Source organism: Mercurialis annua, linkage group LG5 (genome assembly GCF_937616625.2).
Source record: "Mercurialis annua linkage group LG5, ddMerAnnu1.2, whole genome shotgun sequence".
Lineage (NCBI taxonomy): Eukaryota > Viridiplantae > Streptophyta > Magnoliopsida > Malpighiales > Euphorbiaceae > Mercurialis > Mercurialis annua.
In genome coordinates, this window is record NC_065574.1 from 16215850 (window position 1) to 16235435 (window position 19586).

A 19586-nucleotide genomic window follows, 5' to 3' on the forward strand; every position below is an offset into this window, starting at 1 on the left:
AAACAGTAAAACAATTTATAAATATTTCTTTAAAATGCTTTAAGAAAACATAAGTATAATGATCCAAGTATGGTTGGCATATAGCCAGGGGCGGACCTAAGAAAAACTTATGCTGGGCAGTTGCTTGCCTTATTATTTTGAATCTTTATAAATATATGAATATACAAGTTTATAGTATAGTTTAGCCGTCTTAAAATTTGTAGTACTGCCCACCTTAAAATTTAAATTTTGTCCATCTTACAAACTTTTGATATAATTTTGACTACCTTATAAAATATTTCTGAATCAGCCACAACATATAGCCAACAGATTCAAAGTTTTTTTTCCAGCATGTACTTAATTTTTAATTTTCTTTTATTTTCCATCGGCTCGAGTTTAACCTTACTTTTAAAAAAAATTAATCTCACCAAGAGTGGAGTCTATCCTAGCCTAAGAATAGTTCCACCGTGCCAACAACTATTCAGGATCATTAATATATAAAAGGGGGTATTAGCATGAGAAAGTGAACACCAAAGCTTGAAACCATAGAAAATACTAATGATTATGGGAGCTAAAAGATTGATTTTGTTAGGAATGGTTGTGCTGCTGATAGTGAATTTGTCACAGAGTGAAGAGATTCCTGAAATGAGCAAGTTTAATAGCAGTGTTTTTCCTGATGGTTTTATCTGGGGAACTGCTACTTCTGCTTATCAGGTAAACTAAATATTACCAATCAAGTTTTAGATAAATGACGATATAGTGCAAATTTGATAAACTTATAAATCTGTCGATTAACAAAATAATACGATATTACAAGTGTATCGCTATAAATACAATTAATCTCATATAAATATAGATGAAGAGACTCGAACTCAAAATCCATGTATATGATTATTTCACAATCTCCGTTTCTCTAATATATATATATATACACACACACACACACACATTATTACATTGTTCGTTTTGGCTTAAAATTGTGGCATGCACATAAAAACATTTTTGTTATGGAATATTCAGACTGAAGGTGGACTTGATAAGAGAGGAATTAACATATGGGATACATTTTCACATAACTATCCAGGTTTTTCATCACTTAAATTCTGTTTACTTATTATTTAGAATAATCAAAACGTGCGATACAAGTAATTGTATCCAAATTATATTTCTTCTCAATTTGTATAGGAAGGATAGATGATGGCAGCAATGGAGATGTTGCCACTGATTTTTATAAATTTTACAAAGTAAGAAATTCTTCAACTATATATCTGCATGGGTCAATTACAGCAGCAAGGCGTAAAAGCTTTTGATGAATGCATATTTCAATTCTAATTCGATGCAACCCGGTTTTTAAATTTATAAAATCGATGCAAATTAATTCTTTTTCTAATTGAAAAATAAACTTAGTCAGTCTAAAGAGTTTATTTAAACCGATTGCACCAAGTTTTAGAAATTTGTATATTCTTTCATAAAAGTTTAAGAGCGTATATGCATCTTTTACAAAATTTAAATAAGATTAGGAGTATAATTTTCTCTCAGTAGTCAAAAAGTACTCTAAATATCTGTAGTAATAATACAGTTAATATGCCACATATGAAAAATTAAAGTTTGATTAAAATTAATAATTTCAAATATAATATGTAGCTAAAATTTAATTAAAGTTAAAATTATTTCAACTGATTTAATTTTTATAATATTTCAAATAATAATAATTGTTATCATTATAATTATTAAAGAATATAAACTGTTTTCTAGAAATTATATTTTTGTAAATAATTAAAAGATATTTTTAAAAATTTGTTTGATTTTTATGATTTTAAAGAGTACTAAAAATAAATTTAGAAACCAAATCAATTTTTTATAATAATAAGATATATCATTTGATTAAAGTCAACTAACGTAATTAACCGATGAAGGAATAGACAATTTGATCATTTAATCTTTGCCTAATTACTTAAAAACACCCCACGTTGAATTTTTTTTCGTTTATACCCCGACCTAAAATAATTTTCAATTGTATCCTATTTCAGGTTTTTCGTTTTCACCTCTATCCTAAAGCACTTAATTGATATTTTTTCATCTAAAAAAATTAAAATAGACTTTTATTTTTAACCTATTCTAATTAGACGTAAATGTTATTAATTTTACAAAAATATCATCTCTTTTTAAAAAAATCAACTAATAATAATTATTTAATTTATATTAATTATTAATATTTTTTTAAATATCAAAAACCGAATTAAATTTTACATAAAAATAAAAAAATTCTGACCCACTACCGCCGTCCTCCTTCCGTGGAAGGAGGAACGGCGTGTCTCTGTTCCTCCATGGAAGGAGGAACGGCGTGTTCCTCCTTCCACGGAGGAACATGAAGGAGGAGCAGCGTGTTCTTCCTTCCACGGAGAAACATGAAGGAGGAGCTGCTGCTCCTTTTTTTCCATGTAGAGTGGACGTCGACGGTTCGGGCAGAGGAGTATAAAAGTCAAAAAATAATAATTTTTTTGTTTAAATTTAGTGACGGGTTTGTAAACCGGAGAAGTATAGTGGTAGATCGGAATTTTTTTTAAGAATTTAATTCTTTAATAATTTTTTAAAAAATAATTAATTGTTAGGACTTATTTAATGTTTTTTAAAGTTAAAGTACTTGTTTGTATTTGTCCAAATAAAAAAAATATGGTAAAATTCTTCTATTTAGTTGTTATTAACGTTTTATTCTTAAATTATGTAAATTGTCAATTGTACCCTTAGTTGGGGTAGAGATGAAAAAGAAAAACCCGAAATAGGGTACAAATGAAAATTTTTCTAGGTCAGGATATAAATAAAAAAAAAAGTTGAACGTGGGTTGTTTTTAAATAATTAGGCCTTTAATCTTTTAAAACTAGGGGAACTGAAATAGTTTGACATAATCTTATTAAGTTTTTTGTTTGTTTTTATGAATGATAAATATATTAAATGGCTATGAGAAATGGCAAAATAACTAACTTCGACTACTAGAAAAGTCTGCGCACACTCAAATACTACCATTTCGAGAAAGTGTTTAATAATATTAACCTTTAATAATTTTAGCAAAAGTCCATGTAATGATTGGGTTCTTATGTTTAGAACGATACCGAAGATATGAATAAGCAACTAGGGATGAATGGTTTCAGATTCTCCATTTCATGGGCAAGAGTAATACCTAGTAAGTTTATATATTATATTTTGCCAAAATCAAACAAATTACATCTCTTAACATATATATATATATATATATATATATATATATATATATATATATATATATATATATATATATATATATATATATATATATATATATATATATATATATATATATATATATATATATATATATATATATATAATATGCAGTAATAATTTTGAAAATTTTCATAATTGCAGCTGGGAATATAAGCGAAGGAGTAAGCGAGGAAGGAATTGAATTTTACGATAGAGTTATTGATGAAATTATAAAAAATGGTGTCTCTCTGTCTCCTCTACTAGCAATCAAGAAATTCCGTAACGCGTAATTAAAATTTTTATAAGTGTTATAAGTAGATAATCTATAGTAATATAAATGCAGGCATGGAGCCTTTTGCGACTCTCTTTCACTGGGATGTTCCTGAAGCTCTTGAAGTCAAGTACGGCGGTTTTAGAAGTCCTAAGATAGTGTAAGCATGTTTTTTTTTTTATAATTAGGAAAGAGGGAAACGCTTGTGAGAGGAATCAAACCCATGACCTAGCGGTTTGCTGTTTAGCGCTTATATCATTTGAGTTATAGCTCATTGGTATACTGTAAGCATGTTGGTTATAATAATTGAAGTTAAAACGATAAATTTTTCATGTTGAAATTAAAAAATATGTGGTTATTTGATGTTTTATAGGTCCGATTTTGAGGATTTTGCAGCGCTTTGTTTTAAAAGATTCAACAATAAAGTGAAGCATTGGATAACTTTTAACGAACCGCATATATTTACGGTATTTGGGTATGATACGGGCAGTTTGGCTCCGGGGCGATGTTCATCTTGGGTGAATAAAGCATGCGCTGCTGGAAACTCAGGCACTGAACCTTACAAAGTTGCTCATCATTTGCTTCTGGCTCATGCCAAAGCCGTCCAACAATACAGGAAACTAGTTAGTAAATCTTATCAATAATTTAGGGGTTTTTTTAAAAAAAAAATACATGTTTTCAGCTAAATATTTGCAAAAACACGCTGTAAATTTTCCATTGAAAAAAAATACGTTTTTGGTAAACTATTGGTAGATTGTCGATAGATTATTGATAGATTGAAAAAAAAAAGCATATTTAAAAAAAATTAAAAAGATATTTTTACAACAACAAAAAATCAGAGTTATAGTTCAAATGATATATGCGCTAAGCAGCAAACTGCTAGGTTGTGAGTTTGATTGCTCCCACAAGCGCTCCTCTCTTTCTAAATTATCAAAAATAAAAATAAAAACCAGAGTCTACTTTTATAAAAAAAATTAAAAAACTTACATGACGTAATTTCCTCTATAATTTACCTCGTAACATTGTCAATTGATGCTTCTGCCTTCTTTAAATTAATAATTATTTAGTTTCTGATCCCTCCAGAATATTAAAAAAGAATCATATTTGTATCCTTTTAAAAACAATTGAGTATCATTATTATAACCAACCACTTCAAATTTTAAAAAGTCCATATTTAATTTTTTTCTGAAAAAATCAATTATTTGGAAGTTATTTTGATCGTCTATAATTATTCAATTGCCTACTAATTACCCGTTTTGTTAATTGTACCTCTAGAACACTGTTGGCAAGATTGGAATAACACTCGATGTAACTTTTGGCGTACCTTACTCCGGCAGTGAAGCTGACCGTAACGCAACCAGTCGATACCTTGATTTCATATTTGGTTGGTAGGTATTTCTCTAGCCACATTATATACTAGGCCTAATCACTTAAAAGCCCTTCATTTTTAAATTTCTTTTCAATTGCACCCTGACGTTGAAAATTTCTCTCAAAACCTTCCCACCTTTAAATTCCTTTACAATTGCACCCTGACGTTGAAAATTTCTCTCAAAACCCTCCCACCTTTAAATTCCTTTCCAATTGCACCCTGACGTTGAAAAATCTTTCCATCTTTAGATTTTTTTTCAATTGTACCCCAAATTAGAAATTTTTATAGTTTTGATTTGAAAAAGTTATTGGATATAAATTTAGGAAGAATGTCTTTTTACATCATTAATAATATTAGCGTTTAATTAGAATATAGATTAAAAATAAAAATTTATTTTAAATTTTTTTCCATGTGAAAAGAGATCAATTTACTACTTTGGGGTACAATTGAAAAAGAATTTAAAGATAGGGGGTTTTTGAGAGGATTTTCCTACATCGGGGTGTAATTAGAAAAAAGTTTAAAGATAGGGGGCTTTTGAGTGATTAAGCCTATATACTATATAGATTCATTTCCTTTACTAATTTATAATTTAACTTTGACTATATGTATGTGGTATGTAAATCTTTTTTAATAATCGATCTCGCAAAAGTTACCGAATAGTTTAATAATGCGGTAAAATATTAAAATATTTTAATCGTTTCATAAACGTATTACTCTATTAGAAAATTAGCTGACATTCAAGGATAATATTCGAAATTTTATTGTGTTTACAGGTTTATGGAACCCATAACCCATGGTCATTATCCGAGGGTTATGCGGAATTTAGTTGGAAATCGGTTGCCGATTATTACAGACGAAGACTCTCAGCTGCTAAAAGGATCATATGATTTCGTTGGCCTCAACTATTATACTTCAAATTATGTTTCTGATATTCTTAGTCCTAAACCTGTTCCAGATCATTTTAGATACACAACAGATATGCAAGTTAGTTTGACAAGTGAGTTTCTTGAAATTTCAATTAATTTAGACTACATATATAATACCTAATGCTCATTTCATTTACAACATCATTAAAAGAAATTATAAAAGGAAAAAGGTTCATAATTGCCCCTACCGTTATGGCTAAGGATCACATATGCCTTTATGGTTTGAAAAGGTGCTAAAAGACCAATAACGTTTTTAAATGGCTTCTTTAGGCCACCAATGATTTTCTGGAAACGCGTCATATATGTACCTAACAGTGTTAGTTTGAGTGTGAAAGCTTAAAAAAAAACCTATTTAATAACTTAGTGATATATATGTTTATACTTTTCAAAACCATGAGAGTATAAGTGATCTTTTGCCAAACGTAACGGGCATATATAACTTTTATCCCTTTATAAAATAATATTAATATGCAGACTAATTGTAATTCAAAATTTCAATTACTTGTTAACAGCGTATAATAAAGAAGGAAAGCCTATTGGTGAGCAGGTTAGTATCTAAATATATTTTTTGATTGTATTTAAAATTTATATTAATTAAAGGTTTATAGTTGGAACTCTTTCAGAACATCTTATGAAATTACCAAACAAAAAAATTTATACTAATTTTTTTTTGAGTAATTTATACTAATTAATGTGCTGTAATTCTCTTAAAAACAATCCCTATAATCTTGGAAGCATATAGAATCAAAAAATGAAATTATGAGATCGATGGGGCCGTGTTTATCAACCTATAATTAATGGGAAATTCTTACCTAATCCTGATCCATGAATTTTCCAATTAGAACAAAAAATGTTACATATTAATTAACCAGGGAATAAATTTGCAGGCTTCTCCCTCATGGTTGTATGTTGTTCCAGAAGGGATCAAAAACCTGTTAAACTACACCAAAAATGTATATGAAGATCCAATAATTTATATTACTGAAAATGGTAAGTGTTTTTTTTCACATTCCAAAAATAGATTTTCTTATAATTTAATTAGTTCAAACTATTCATATTTTAAATATAATTTTGTTCAGGAGTTGGTGACAATAGCACCTTCCCACCGGAGGAAGCTCTTAAAGATTTATGGAGGATAAAATATCATCGAAGCCATCTTTGGAATGTGTTTCGAGCCATTTGGTAAGCCAATTTCTTGATATTAAGAATACATGTTTCAGAATAAATTACCGATTAAAATGTCACGTGGTTTGAATAAATTATAATTTTATATTTATACCAGTTTTAGATGCCACATAGACACAATTAAATCAATTCTACAAAATCAGATAGACTTCGAGCAAATTAATTAAACTTTGACAGATTCACAATCTTTTAAATATTTGAATAGATTTTTAAAAAATTAAAAAAATTCAACTTTTTTGTGCTAATTTTCACATGAACTCAATTTTAAGTTTTTGTTTTGACTCGCTGATAATATATCAAAATGGATGGTGCACTTATTGTAAGTAAGGTAAAAAATGGATTGATTTATTTAAATTTTGACAGTGAAGACAAAGTTAGAGTAAAGGGATATTTTGCATGGTCATTCATAGACAACTTTGAGTGGGCGAGTGGTTATACGGTGAGGATGGGATTATATGCTACCGATACCAACAATAAGTTGATGAGAACTCCCAAGCTCTCCGTTGGTTGGTTCAACCAATTCTTGAAGGATAAAAACTCCACTGCTGGCCCCAAATGCCCTTTGCGTCTACTCCAAAATCAGGATAAACAAGAGTTTTAATTATATACATTGTGTTTTTAAGTTCATTTTAATTTTAAGTTATGAAATAAGGTTGAGACACTGTTTAAGTTAACCCTCTGTGTCGTTCAAATAAATGGAAGTTTGAAATATCACTTGCACCTGATTTGTGGTCTTGTTTCTCATATGAGTGATGAAAAATGGTCAAACCAAAAACTCCATTGAATAATATGACTACAATAGATATAGGGTGTAAAATTTAAAACTTGAAATTCAACTAAAAGTCGATTTGAGGAGAGATTTTTAGGTAGATTCAGTCTATCACGTCATTCATGTACTAGTCTATCACGTCATTCATGTACTAGTCTATCACATCATGACACGTCATTACAATTGTGTCACTATCGTAATTTTGTTTATTACTTTTTTACACTTTTGAATAGTAATATTACGATTGTGTCATTATTTTAATGACGTGTTATAATATGATAAGTTTAATTTATAGATGACGTGGGGGACTGAATGTATCTAAGAATTTTTCGTCGATTGAGTTCAATTTTAGGAGTTAAAACTTAAAACTAGGTAAAACAATTAATAAACGACATGATAGATATAGAAACCTACGAGATGAACCGAGAACTAAATGTATCCCACAAAAATAGCGATGGAGGAACAATAGCATATGAATCAGAGATCGAAAGCCATAAAAGTAGGGATAAGAATAAGTCACAATGTTATCCCCCAAACTAATAGAAATTTGAGTATAACATTCAACCAAGTATATGGGTATGTCATATTTCGTGACTTTGCTGTAATATTTGGAAATCAAAATGATTGTAGCGTGGCTCAGTTTAATTTTTTTACCATTTTGGTATTTAATTTCACAGTATTACCTCGTACACTATAAACGAGGAAAGATGAGGTTGGCATAATTATAACTATAGCGTAAATCCCCGGTTCTTCCCTCTACTGAAAATATTTTGAAACTTGATTTATTCGTAATGTGGCGTGCTTTGGAGAACCGTCCAGTTCTATATGGTTGTTTTTCGCCAATCGGCTTCTAGACATAGTGAAAGACCGCTCAGATATTGTTACACTGGTCCAAAAAGAGCTCAAGTAGGCTGACTCGGGTTTTTGAGCCCAAAAATTATCAATTATCAATTATCCTTTTGTTTTTATTTAGCTTAGTAATTATCTCAATAAGCGATTGCATCTCACTAGAATAGGTGTTCATATTATAGGAGTTTGTTCCTATAAATAGTATAAGTGTTCGATCGTTGTAACGTCTCGGTGGTTAAGTTCTTGGGAGTCACGCTCACTTGGATTCGATGATCTAGGATTATTTGGATTCGAGGTTTAGAATATGATTCAATAACAATGATACTAAATGTTTTCAAAAAGGGTTTTCTCGCTTAGTATTTGAATATATATTTTTGAACTCACCAGATTTTTCCTGACCAGTAGATTTTAATATTTTTAGGTGTTTTATCTCAAAGCGTGTCAAATCCGATGTTTTACTTCCTCGGGATCATTTTCTTTGATATTGTAAAATTTTTAAACTCTAGAACCGCAGTAGTAATATTAGTAGCGTTTAGCTTGTGTTGTCTATGTTGGTGTTTCCTCAGGTGTTGTCCGAGAGGATCGATTTTTATAACCAAGTATGACATGTTTCCGCTGTTGCCATGTTTTATTATTATAATGTTGTATGATCCTCAAAATATCATTTTTAGTCTTGGTGTCGTTTTCTGGTGACCCAGACAATCCAATGTAGAACGTTGTGCAGCATGCTTGAAGTTATAAAGTGTAGAAGCTTGATTTGATTGATTGCTGGGTGTGAATGGTGGCTGAAAATTGATGGCGGTGGCTGAAAATTAGGGTTTGAATATCAATAATTATATTTAATTATTTAATTGGTGTATGAATTGTTCACTCTTTAATTAATATACATAAGGTGGTATATATAGTAGTTAGCTAGGTTTAGGTTAGCTAGGTAAGAGTTTTGGTTAAACTAGGACTCTATTTTAGGTTTGTTATTAGTTAATTTTGTATTTATCAGTATATGCCATGAAAAAAAAAGTGGCAAAAGAGCTATTTCGGTCCCTAAGTGTGCCAAAAAAGACTTCTAAGGCCACTAAAGTTGAATTTTGGCAATTTAGTCCACATATAAATTGACCCAAAAATCCTAATGCATTATAATTAGTCCAATTTCATAAAATTGTATCATACTTCCTTTGGATAATGTTAATTGCGATAAATACACTCCAGTTCTTCAACTTTGCCACTATAAGTCGATCTAGTCAACTTGAATTCTGACAAACGGAGAGCTAGCTCGTCACCAAATAATTAAGAATAAAAAATTCAATTGACCCCCCAAACTGACTTGACGATGAATCCATTCTCGCGAACAAACAACCCCTACACACACCTAGGAGCACTTTGGACGGGTGTCTCTGAGAATCATCATTGTACACCATTCTCTTATCATATTTCAACCTGTCCGAAAAAGAGATGTTTGCATTTTTACCATAGGACAAACACCCAAGGTGATAGATCTTTTAATACCTGACCAGGGTTGGTGACCATTACAATTTATCTCATAGTTACATATGCATTGCCTAACGATTCTCGTCATGTTAACGAAAAAAGTTGCAGCCGACGTTCATAGTCCTCACTCCTCAATTCCGTAATCCTTAATTCTTCATTCTTCGAGAATATAATCTCCATCTTTATAAATCCACAATTCATAAACTTTTTATCCAAAATGGAGGTTGAATCCAAGACTTCAAGTATTTTGAAATTTCGACTATTAAATATTTGGATACGATATCTACGTCAAATCACCTTTACATAAAATTATGTCCATGCTTAATGTACTATGATTAAAAAATGATAAACAACTGTGCCGCATGTGTATCCTAATAATAGAATACATAGCTCGAGTAATAATAATGTTGGGAAATCAATTTCTTATATATGTATAATATCTTCAGAAATTAAATATTTTTATTATTAGAAACAATTGATGATCAGTCTATGTGACGATCCCACAGTAAAAGATTAGCAGAGGTCATCCAAGGGCTGAAAAACAACAGCTGCACGCTCCATATTATTATAATTGAAGTGAACAGCTAAACCCTTGGGCTTGGGAATTGACTATATTAATGGGGTATTGCCATGAGAAATGAACACAGAGCTTGAAAAAAACAAGCATTATTATGGCAGCTAAAAGCTCCCTTTTGTTAGGTGTAGTAGTTCTGCTTTGGCTGGATTCGAGTGTGTCACAAAATGAAGATAATCCAGACAAAATTCATGTGTTTGATAGTAGTTATTTTCCAGATGGGTTTCTTTGGGGGATTGGCTCCTCTGCTTATCAGGTATGTATTAATAGAATTCTTAGAATTTACTATAATGTTATTAATTAATTTTGTGCATATATTATACTCGGTGAAAATTGCACCCTATGCTCTTTTTCTATAATACTAATAAGCATTTTTAAATTTTACTTATAAATATAGGTTTTGTTTAACTTAAAAGAAAGTTACAAAAACTACTGTCATTATTGCACCGCAAAATTACTATCCCGTCCCGAAATAGTTGTCCATTTTTGTTTCTTTTTTTTTAAATATTTTCCCATTTCCAATAATTTATAATTTATTATTAAAGCAAGTTTTGTATATTATTTTTATTTAAAGTCCATTATATATTATCATTATTATAAATTTCATAACATTTAATAAAAGTATAATAAAAATGTAAAGATAATTTATTAAAATTTAAAATATCAATTTCTTAAATTGCGTGCAAAGAATAGAGTAGAAAATAGTTTTGGGACCGAAGAAGTCTGAAACTACTATAAACCTACTGTAAAACTGCTAAAGACCTTAAAGAAGTGACTGAATTGAAGACTACTACAAAGCATTTTTAAATGGCCTATTTTTGGGAACAGTGTATGACAAAAAAACTATAATTTAGAAAAAAAATATTTTTTTTGAGGGAAAAAAATGTATGAATATATGACACATAAAAAATGTTTTTATAAATAAAAATTAATTATTTTTCAAATTAAAACTCCTTTTACCAATTAAATGTATGCATACAGAACACATAAAAAAATATTGTTATTTTTTTAATTATGTATTCAGGTTGAAGGCGCAGCAGAGAAACGGGGAGTTAACATATGGGATACATTTACCCATGACTATCCTGGTTTTTAATTTCTCTTCATTTCTCTTATAAAATCCAAGAGTTTCTATATATCAATATTTAGTTGTCTTTAATTGTTGCAGAAAGAATAGCCGATGGCAGCAATGGAGATATTGCAGCTGAATTTTATTATAATTATAAAGTGAGATTTTATTTTTTGTTAATTTATAGATATGTGCATATGCTATACGATAATGAACATTATTTTAATATTGATATTTCAGAATGATACCAAAAGAATGAGTAAACAACTAGGCATGAATGCTTTCAGATTCTCTATTGCATGGGCAAGAGTAATACCTAGTAAGTATATATACACATACATACATATTTATATGTATATGTATTATAGTTTTGCCTAATACCTTAAAAAACTTCGACTTTTTAACCTCTTTTCAAATCCACCCTGACGTTGAAAACTGATCAATTTTATCTTATTTCGCATTTTATCGTTTCAATTGTACCCTGAAATATTTAATTGACGTCTTTTTCATTTGAAAAAAATTCAAAAACGTCCTCCATATCTAGCATTTAAAAATTGTATGCGTTTATAATTTATTCAGATTTAGTTAAATTAATTAAGAATTTAAATTAGTTTTAATTTGACTATGGTTTTTAGTTAATTTTTAAAAATAAAAGACTTATTTGTATTTTTTTGAATGAAAATGAATTTAATTTTATTTCTATGCTTAGTTAATTGAATGATTTCATCATTTAAGTAAAACAATTGCATAAATTGGGGTACAATTGAAACGATAAAATGTGAAATAGAGTAAAATTGACTAATTTTCAACATCAGTTGAAAAACACTAAAAGGTCGGGGTATTTTTTACATTAGCCCTTTTAGTCTTAATACATTATCTATTAAAAATACTTACATATAAATTATAAGGCTCCACCTTTAATGTTTTTTTCAATTGCACCCTGACGTTGGAAAAGTCTCTCAAAACCCTCACACCTTTAAATTCCATTCCAATTGCACCCTGACGTAGGAAAATCCTCTCAAAATCCCCCCACCTTTAGATTTTTTTCAATTGTACCTTAAATTGGAAATTTTTATGGTTTTTATTTTAAAACGTTATTGGATATAATTTTAGTAATAATGATTTTTTACATTTTTTGTCATGTGAAAAGAGGTCAATTTAATACTTTGGGGTATAATTAAATAAGAATCTAAACGTGGGGGGTTTTGAGAGAATCTTCTTACGTCAGGGTGCATTTGAAAAAAATTAAAGGTGGGAGGTTTTTGAGTGACTAAGCCAAAGTATAATTATAGGTGCAACTTCGCTTTTGAATTTTTTGTCAATCATTGTTTGTAGTTGTGCTAATATATCTAAAAGGACATCTTTAAAATGCAATGCAGGTGGGAACATAAATGAAGGAGTAAGCGAGGAAGGAATTGATTTTTACAACAGAGTCATCAATGAAACTATTAAAAATGGTGAGCATTGTCAGTTTATGTTTAGATGGAAATTATTTAGCAAATGTAAATTAGCCTAAAATTATTTGTTTGGATAACAGAACTGAAAAAAAAAAAAACAATTGCAGGAAATATACATGTTGAGAGATCATTTAAAAAAGGATTAATTGCAAATTCATACACAAACTTTATCTTAATTTGTAATTACAATATAAATTTTAAAACTTGGCAATGTTGGTAATCAACTTTACACTTTTGGCAAATCAATACACCAAACACGAAATTGACTTCGAAACAAGTTTTTCGTTTAACCAAAAAATGAAAGTTGGTTACTGACATTATAAAGTTTCAAAGTTTATATTGTAATTGCAAATTAGGGTAAAGTTCGTCTATGTATTTGCAATTAACCCTTTAAAAAATATCAACAATTACAGCTAACACTAAATTTTATGCATGTGTTTGGCTTATGCATAAAAAAATAAAAAATTCTTAACTCATCTGAATATTTATCGCCTAACGATATTTTTATTTTAAGTAAAAATCTAGATTTAATTTTATATTTGATCCCATACTATATTTTTCAAATAAATAACTATGAGCTCGAAATACATCATACAAAATAATCAACATTAAAAAAGATAAAGTATTTAATTTTAAATAGATTTTATTTTTCTGGTAAGTCAATCTTAATTTTTCCCCCTTAATCAATTGGTATACCGTATACATACATAGTTCTTATTTTCTCATTTCTTTCAAATGTATTGATGTAGGAATGGAACCTTTTGTAACTATATTTCATTGGGATGTTCCTCAAGAACTTGAAGACAATTATGGTGGCTTTAGAAGCTACAACATAGTGTAAGCATACCTTTAAAATCCGACTTCCAGCTATAAAGTTGCGATAAAGTTAATAATTTATAACAAATTCTGTAAATTTTAAATATAGGTCCGATTATAAAGATTTTGCAGAGCTTTGCTTCCAAAGATTTGGAGACAGAGTAAAGTATTGGGTGACTTTTAACGAACCATATATTTTCACTACACAAGGCTATGATTCGGGTTGGATGGCTCCAGGCCGATGTTCGTCCTGGGTGAGTAGGGCATGCCCTGCTGGAGACTCAGCAACTGAACCTTACATGGTGGCTCATAATTTACTCCTTGCTCATGCAGCAGCTGTTGCAACATATAGGGAACAGGTAATTTAGTGAATGTCGCATATACATATATAACATGTTTAATATTAGATTAAATTTTTTATTTTAAACAAAATTTAGTAAAGAACATGAAGAACAGTTTAAAATAAGTAGATTAATTATATATAAATTAATTGAAAAATTAATAAGTTAATATGTAATTCAAATTGTATTTTGGACATTTTTAATAAATTTTAACCATAAAAATTGATTTATTTTTTAGTGTAATATTGATATTTTGCGAAATTAAAATCCATGAGTTGCTATTTTGTTTGGTTTTGTTTTATACTTCTAGTTTTTAGTTTTATTCGAATTAAAAATAATATTCTTTTGGCCCTACAGAAATAGTCTATTAACAGATATATTATAATTCGACTTGAAAAACTCACGTAATTTGATTCCCCTACCCCCTCATCTTCATTATTTATTAACAAACTTGTTTTAGTTTTCCTTATAAATATTTATTCAATTATACCATGTTATGAGAACGTTCATAATTTCTAGAATTTCATAATTATATCTTCTTGTTATCATAATGGTATATAGGGGTTTGATGGCATGATTGGCATAACAAATGATGTAACATGGGTAGATCCTTATTCTCAAAGTGTAGATGATCACCGAGCAGTTTATCGATACCTTGATTTTGCATTTGGTTGGTGAGTATTTCTAATCATAAAAGCTAATTTTATAATCTAAAACATTGAGAAAAAAATATATTGTAAGAACAAAACCTTTAAATTTTACAATAAATTCTTACAATAAAAATGAAATTATGCTAACAGGTTTATGGACCCCATAACTTACGGGCATTATCCAAAAATTATGCGAGAAATAGTTGGAGATCGATTGCCAGTTTTCAATAGAAGTGAATCTAAATCGTTAAAAGGGTCATATGATTTTATTGGTATAAATTATTACTCTTCAAATTATGCTTCTGCAAATGTCACCGAGGATCCTAATCCAACTCATATCAGATGTACCACTGATATGCGAGTTAATTTGACAGGTAAGTTATTTTATAGTAGAATATATACTAATTTAATAATTGAATATTTCGTAAACAAAAAAGAATCATATTCCAAATTTTGGTTATTGGTTATAAAAAAGAATAGCCTACATAATTTAAAGGGTTAATTTCTAAAAAAATCACGAACTTTACACGAAGTTTCATTTTAATCATGACTTTTAAAAGTTGCCATTTAAAGGCACAAACTTTCATTTTATTTCAAATCTATCATTTCAGTGTATTTTTGTTGACTAAATTCTTCAATAAACCATTAATGAGAGACCTAAATTATAAATCGACATTAAATCTTATTATCTTTTAGTTAGAGTATATAGGATTAGGAATTTTTGGTTCGATAAAATACACCGGATTTTACTTTGGCGATAGATTTGAAACAAAATGAAAGTTCGTGCTTTTAAATGACAACTTTTAAAGTTTATGATTAAAATGAAACTTCGTGTAAAAGTTCGTGATTTTTTTTAGGAATTAACCCTAATTTAAAAGTAGGTCTAGTGATATTAAAAAACTGATTTTTTCACGAAATGATGCAAATGCCGAATACAAAATGTTAAATTCGTGGGTTCATTTTCTCACACAAGCGCTCTTCTTCTCCAATTATCAAAAAAATAATAACCTGGTTTCTGTTTGACTTTTTTTCAAATCTATCTTATTTTAACACCTCCATTTTTAATTGTGTCTGTTTTTCATATTAGTATAGTACTTATTTACTTTATTTTATTTATCTTTTCATTTTTATCTTCAATCATTGAATGTTAAAGAATTTAAAATTAGCTTTTGACGTTATTTTTAACTTTTATGGAGTGAGAATTAATTTTTTAATTCTAAAAAATGAGTTCTATTATCTAAGAACATGGCATAGAAATCAACTGAAGACTGAGACAATTAAAAAAAAATTAGAAACTTTAAAAGTCTTAGATAAATTTATAAAATGTAATTTTTTTTAACTTTTTGGCATTATTATACCCAATAAATAGTTCCACCTAAAACATTATTAGTTTAGATCATATTTATTTGCAACTAAACTATATAACATTTCTATATATATTTTTGTTTACAGCATATAATATACACGGACAACCCATTGGTGTACAGGTTTGTTATAATTTTTATGCTGCAATAATTTATACGGAGATATATATATATATATATATATATATATATATATATATATATATATATATATATATATATATATATATATATATATATATGTGTGTGTGTGTGTATGTGTGTGTGTGTGTAATAACAATTCAATTATTGCCGGTTAATTAATTATGAAAATCACTAAACATTTGCATTATTTCAATTTGGTGATTAAATTTCATTCTATATTATTGGGCGATTAAACTTTAATTTCATGTCAACGAGAATAATTTTTAGTCACTAAAACGAGATAAATCAAAGTTTAATTTCCAAAAGTTATTTTGCTCAAATCGATTCAATTTTTAGTCATCATAAAAATGAAATGATTTGAAATTTAGTGACTCAAAGTAAATTACCCCATTTATTGCAGATACAATTAGAAAAAATTATAAATGCCTATAATATAAAATAAATAATAAATAAATAAATATCTATATCTGATATGATAAGCAAATTTGTAGGCTTCTCCACCTTCAATATATGTTGTCCCCCAAGGTCTTGAAAGTGTTTTGAAATATACCAAGGATGTCTACAAGAATCCAATTATTTATATAACTGAGAATGGTAAGTGATTTTTTTTTATCATTTCTAATGAAAAAATTTTATATCTATAATAATTTGTTGGTTTAATTAATGTAGCCAAATTTTGAATATGATTAGGAGTTGGTGATAATTCGGACCTTTCTCCAGAGGAAGCTCTTAAAGATGTCTGGAGAATATCATATCATCACCAACATTTGTGGAAACTGCTTAGAGCCATTTGGTGAGTTCAATTTCCATTTTGATGATTTTTGATTGATTAATTTTTTTTTATTTTTTTTAATTATTAATTTTTTTTAATTTTTAATTTTCAGTTTTAATTAATATCTACTTTTTAGATTATAGTTTTTTATTTTAAAAAATCAAAAATATTTTTCATATTTAACACATAGTTCTAAATAGGAAAAATTTATTTTAAGATTCCTATACTTTTCATTTATTCTTTACTTTCTTTCTAAGAACTTTTTTTTATTTGGTCTATATATATTTTTTTTAAACAATTTTATGAGATCATTTTGTTAATAAAAGTACAAAAATACCAGGGCAGAGTAAAATTATTTTCGAAAGTATAAAGATTAAGTAAACAAATAAAAAGATTTTATAAAACTGTTTTTAAATGTACATGCACCGAGTGAAGAAATAAAAAATGCTTAGGAACGGAGTAAAGAAAAATTGAAAAGTACAGAGATATTAGGATAGGTTAAGCCTTCCAAATATTAATATTTTTGAAAATGTTAAAAAATTATTTAGACTATATGTCAAAAATGGAATATATTTGAACCTTTTTTAAGACGTAAATATTTGAATTTAAAAAAAGAGTTTGATTAAAATTGAAATTGACTAAAGCTGGCGATTTTAAACTTTGAAATATAAGCAGAAAAATCAAAAAGAGCAGATATTTTTTGAATTATTAGGCATGAGAAATTTTTAGGTAGACTCAGTCCAGCACGTCATCCGTGGACTAAACTAATCACATCATAACACCTCATTAAAATGAGGGTATTTTTATAATATCATTATTTAAAAGTGTATGCAAATAACAAATGAAATTACAAGAATACCCTCATTTTAATGAAGTGTTATGATATAATTGGCTTAGTCCACGGATGACGTGGTAGACCGAGTCTACATAATAATTTCTCGATTAGGCATATTCCTAATAAACCTTGACCTTAGAATTAAGACTTACGTTTAATATTTTAAACTCTACATGTTTTTTTCGAAAAAACTAATGTTATTTCTCATTAAAAATTGATCAGTATATTTTATCTTTATTAGTTATAACAGATTATAATAAAACTATATATAATTTAAAAGTATTAAATAGTGCGTAATTGATAGTCGAAATATTTTTCAATTAATATTTTTTTATAAGAATTACCTAATAAATTGATGAGCATGCTTTTTTAGCTTATGATAATTAGATTTAATATAAATGTTATTGAAAGAAATGTCTATTATATTTTAAAACACAGTATTAACTCCATCACCATCATCATAATTCTTAATATATTTTTTTTTTACCAGTGATTATGGAGTTAGAGTAAAAGGATATTTTGGTTGGGCATTGATAGATGATTTTGAATGGTCAAATGGCTATACTCTAAGATTTGGTGTGTATGCTACGGATACCAATAAGAAGCTGAAGCGAACTCCAAAACTCTCTGTTAGCTGGTTTAAAGAATTCTTAACATATAAACATTCAACTGGCGGTCCCAAATGCAATACTATAACTCTTGATCATTCTTCTTCTTGGGAGGACGATGAAGAGCTCTAAAATATATATAATGCATATTGCCCCCTTTTTTTTTGTATCTCTCGACTTGTGTAATCACGGATTTCCTCCGCCATAAATGAGGCTATTAATAAAAATGGGTGACGGTCCCAGGCTTCCTTAAAAAAAATGCTATTTATATATTTGAAAGATGTAATAATCTTTGAAATATCAATTATACCTATCATGTTATTCATGACTACAATCAATTGAATTTTATCATGTCACTATTCTTTTATGCATAAATAATCAGATATGCACAATTTTGAATTAGTTAATGGATTATATGTGTCATTGATCCGTTTTATATTAGGGTTAATTTCATACAAAATAACGATTTTTAAATAAAATTTCATTTTAATCACGACCTTTAAAAGTTGCCATATAAAACTATGATCTTTTATATTATTTTTTCAAATCTTTCATTTTAGTGTTTTTTTTACTAAGTTCTTCATTAACCACAATGAAAGATCCAAACTATAAATCAACACCATATATTATTATCTTTCAGTTAGAGTATGAAGGATTAGTAATTTTTAGTCAGAAAAAATAAACTGAATTTTACTTTGGTGATAGATTTGAAACAAAATGAAAGGTCGTGCCTTTAAATGACAACTTTTAAAGGCCGTGATTAAAATGAAATTTCATGTAAAGGTTGTGATTTTTTTATAGAATTAACCCTTTATATTAAATATCACTCTCAAAACACTAAACGACAAAACCTGAAAATTGAAAAAACAACGGGTCTCGATCG

At 28.3% G+C, this 19586-nt stretch overlaps 2 protein-coding genes across 2 annotated transcripts; both read left to right on the forward strand.

The window, feature by feature from the left end:
- The first annotated feature begins 402 nt into the window (after positions 1 to 402).
- LOC126680104 (beta-glucosidase 13-like) lies at positions 403 to 7695 on the forward strand. The gene is made up of 13 exons (XM_050375152.2): positions 403 to 693; positions 1000 to 1063; positions 1165 to 1223; positions 3082 to 3160; positions 3382 to 3459; positions 3563 to 3650; positions 3864 to 4113; positions 4766 to 4878; positions 5633 to 5856; positions 6298 to 6332; positions 6673 to 6775; positions 6865 to 6967; positions 7334 to 7695. Exons 1-13 carry the CDS (start codon positions 538 to 540, stop codon positions 7569 to 7571), a joined length of 1590 nt encoding a protein of 529 aa, XP_050231109.1. The 5' UTR covers positions 403 to 537; the 3' UTR covers positions 7572 to 7695.
- A 2954-nt stretch (positions 7696 to 10649) lies between these two features.
- Positions 10650 to 19056, forward strand: LOC126680103 (beta-glucosidase 13-like). The gene is made up of 13 exons (XM_050375151.2): positions 10650 to 10903; positions 11672 to 11735; positions 11816 to 11874; positions 11957 to 12035; positions 13096 to 13173; positions 13923 to 14010; positions 14099 to 14348; positions 14892 to 15004; positions 15131 to 15354; positions 16433 to 16467; positions 16980 to 17082; positions 17179 to 17281; positions 18586 to 19056. The coding sequence occupies exons 1-13, from the start codon at positions 10745 to 10747 to the stop codon at positions 18833 to 18835; spliced, it is 1605 nt and encodes a 534-aa protein (XP_050231108.1). The 5' UTR covers positions 10650 to 10744; the 3' UTR covers positions 18836 to 19056.
- Positions 19057 to 19586: the final 530 nt, after the last annotated feature.

Excerpts from the sequence above, each read along its gene's own strand:
- LOC126680104 (XM_050375152.2), top strand. The coding sequence starts at position 538 with ATGATTATGGGAGCTAAAAGATTGATTTTGTTAGGAATGGTTGTGCTG. Across the intron at positions 1,064-1,164 it reads ATTTTCACATAACTATCCAG|GAAGGATAGATGATGGCAGC; the intron begins GTTTTTCATCAC and ends CAATTTGTATAG. Across the intron at positions 4,114-4,765 it reads TCCAACAATACAGGAAACTA|AACACTGTTGGCAAGATTGG; the intron begins GTTAGTAAATCT and ends TTGTACCTCTAG.
- LOC126680103 (XM_050375151.2), top strand. The coding sequence starts at position 10,745 with ATGGCAGCTAAAAGCTCCCTTTTGTTAGGTGTAGTAGTTCTGCTTTGG. Across the intron at positions 13,174-13,922 it reads CAATGAAACTATTAAAAATG|GAATGGAACCTTTTGTAACT; the intron begins GTGAGCATTGTC and ends GTATTGATGTAG. Across the intron at positions 17,282-18,585 it reads AAACTGCTTAGAGCCATTTG|TGATTATGGAGTTAGAGTAA; the intron begins GTGAGTTCAATT and ends TTTTTTTACCAG.